Raw genomic sequence first — 1,999 nt, 5'->3', positions numbered from 1 at the left:
AAAACCACATTGTTTTATGTCACATATTTAGAGAACTATAAAATAAATTAATTATATTGTGCACAGGTCTAGGTACTAGTATTTTTTGTTTGTTTTGTTTTGTTTTTTAGAAAATGATAGGTAAGAATATTAATGAGCAATAAGGAATAATGGGGGAAATCCTCACCTTTTTTCTAATGTTGTGAAAGTCCAAGTTCTCCAATTTATGCCCACTACTCAAGCAAATTAAGGAGAGAGATGAGGGGAAAAGGTAAGGGATGGACATTTATTTTTCTGGTACTTACCTCGTACCTTACCTCCGTCACCAGAACTGACTGCCACTTAGGATCAGGATGTGCTACATTTTTAAAAAGTAAATTAGTTTTTAAAATAACTACCGACAAGGCCATTCCATTTATTTAACTGTAAGAGGATCAAAAAGTGTTACATAAATCCATTCAGTATTGGGTAATATGAGACTTTGCCCTTCTTTTCCAAAATTTTTTAAAATAAGTGTCCCTATAATGATGTCAGTCTCCTGGGCCTACCTTTTCGGATGCTTTATTGAGTTTTCATATTTAGGCAATGAACCAATGAAATTGTTTTTTGGGGATAATTGTGAACAGTATTGCACTCTCTTCAGAAATCTTTTCCTGGACATAGAGTTCTATTATTTCCAGAAATATTATTGAACTGTTACCCGCTATCATAGAAATGTGGTTTCTTGGGGTTTGTTATAATCTCTGTAGGCCAGTAGTTTTCATTGTGCTCTCCGGAGCTTTAATGGATGCTGGACAGGGTAGCTGGGTGAGGAAAGTGGTAGAAGGAAATAGAAATGGAGAGAGGTCCTGCCACACTTTTAATCACAAAAATAGTTTGTATCTGTCTTACATATTGGATTTCTTTGTAAGATTCCTTTTAAAAACAGAAGTCTGGCAGCTCCATTTTGGTGAGGGTGGAATGGTTTGGTGGTGGGGACTGGTCTATACTAGCAAATCTATCCCTGTGACAGTCTGAATCACAGTTGTCTATAACAGATGGATTTCTGTTCTTTCCTTTAAGATCTACAGATGAAGAAATTCCACATCTATTTTTGTTATACAATTCCATGTGTCTCTTCCCCTAACAGTTAGAATGTTTTTGTTGGTGTTTCATGTATTCTTCGGAGTAATTTTGGCTTTTTTTTTTTTTGGTCCTCTTTGTTTAAGGAACCTATTTTGCTAGAGATGCTGCTTACTCCAGTCGCTTCTGCAAAGATGACATAAAACATGGAAACACATTCCAAATTCATGGTGTAAGCTTGCAACAGCGGCATCTATTTAGAACATATAAATCTATGTTTCTTGCTCGAGTGTTAATTGGAGATTACATAAACGGAGACTCCAAATACATGCGACCTCCTTCTAAAGATGGTAGCTATGTGAATTTATATGACAGCTGTGTGGATGACACCTGGAATCCAAAGATCTTTGTTGTGTTTGATGCCAACCAGATCTATCCGGAGTACTTAATAGACTTTCATTGATTTTACTTCTAAATCTCAGTGGTCACAGAAGTTCTATTAATTTTTTTGCAGGAAGATTTGCTCTCCTGTCATCTAGCCACTAAATGTTAATTATCTGGTACCTTTGAAACAGATATGAAAAAAAGTGGCCTCCATATAAAAAGACATACTGACTTTAAGGTTGGTTTTTTGCTGTTTTGTTTTTGTTCGTTATTCACAGTCTTGTTTGTTAAAGATCGATACCATTGCCATTTAACACCTAGGGGGAAAAGATAACCGCTCAAATTGAATCAGCTGAGTCTCAGTGAACATGAACATTTAGAATTTTTAAAGTTTATATGGGTGTTATCAGGATAAATGTTTTCAACTCAAATGGACTTATTCATATACATGTTCAAAAAATAAAAATGTAGACACAAATGTATCCCTTCAGAGAAACGGATCCTTTGTAAACTGAATTCTGATATTGTTCACCAATCAATATGTTGCCTTGTTGGTATTCTGAAGAGGGGATCT

At 35.3% G+C, this 1,999-nt stretch overlaps 1 protein-coding gene across 17 annotated transcripts in view; it reads left to right on the top strand.

Annotated features, from left to right (window-relative positions):
• The window catches only part of PARP11 (poly(ADP-ribose) polymerase family member 11), a 46,322-nt gene extending 44,415 nt beyond the window's left edge, over window positions 1–1,907 (top strand). For all 17 annotated transcript variants that reach the window (XM_023535133.1, XM_011367876.2, XM_023535135.1 and 14 more), the window contains one exon: window positions 1,188–1,907. In XM_023535133.1, the coding sequence (XP_023390901.1) occupies window positions 1,188–1,504 (317 nt within the window). In that variant the 3' untranslated portion in view covers window positions 1,505–1,907. The remainder of the gene's footprint in view (window positions 1–1,187) is intronic.
• The last annotated feature ends 92 nt before the right edge of the window (window positions 1,908–1,999 follow it).

Source organism: Pteropus vampyrus, unplaced genomic scaffold (assembly GCF_000151845.1).
Source record: "Pteropus vampyrus isolate Shadow unplaced genomic scaffold, Pvam_2.0 Scaffold137, whole genome shotgun sequence".
Lineage (NCBI taxonomy): Eukaryota > Metazoa > Chordata > Mammalia > Chiroptera > Pteropodidae > Pteropus > Pteropus vampyrus.
Note: the sequence above shows the minus strand (reverse complement) of the source record. Positions and strands in the feature narration are given on the sequence as shown.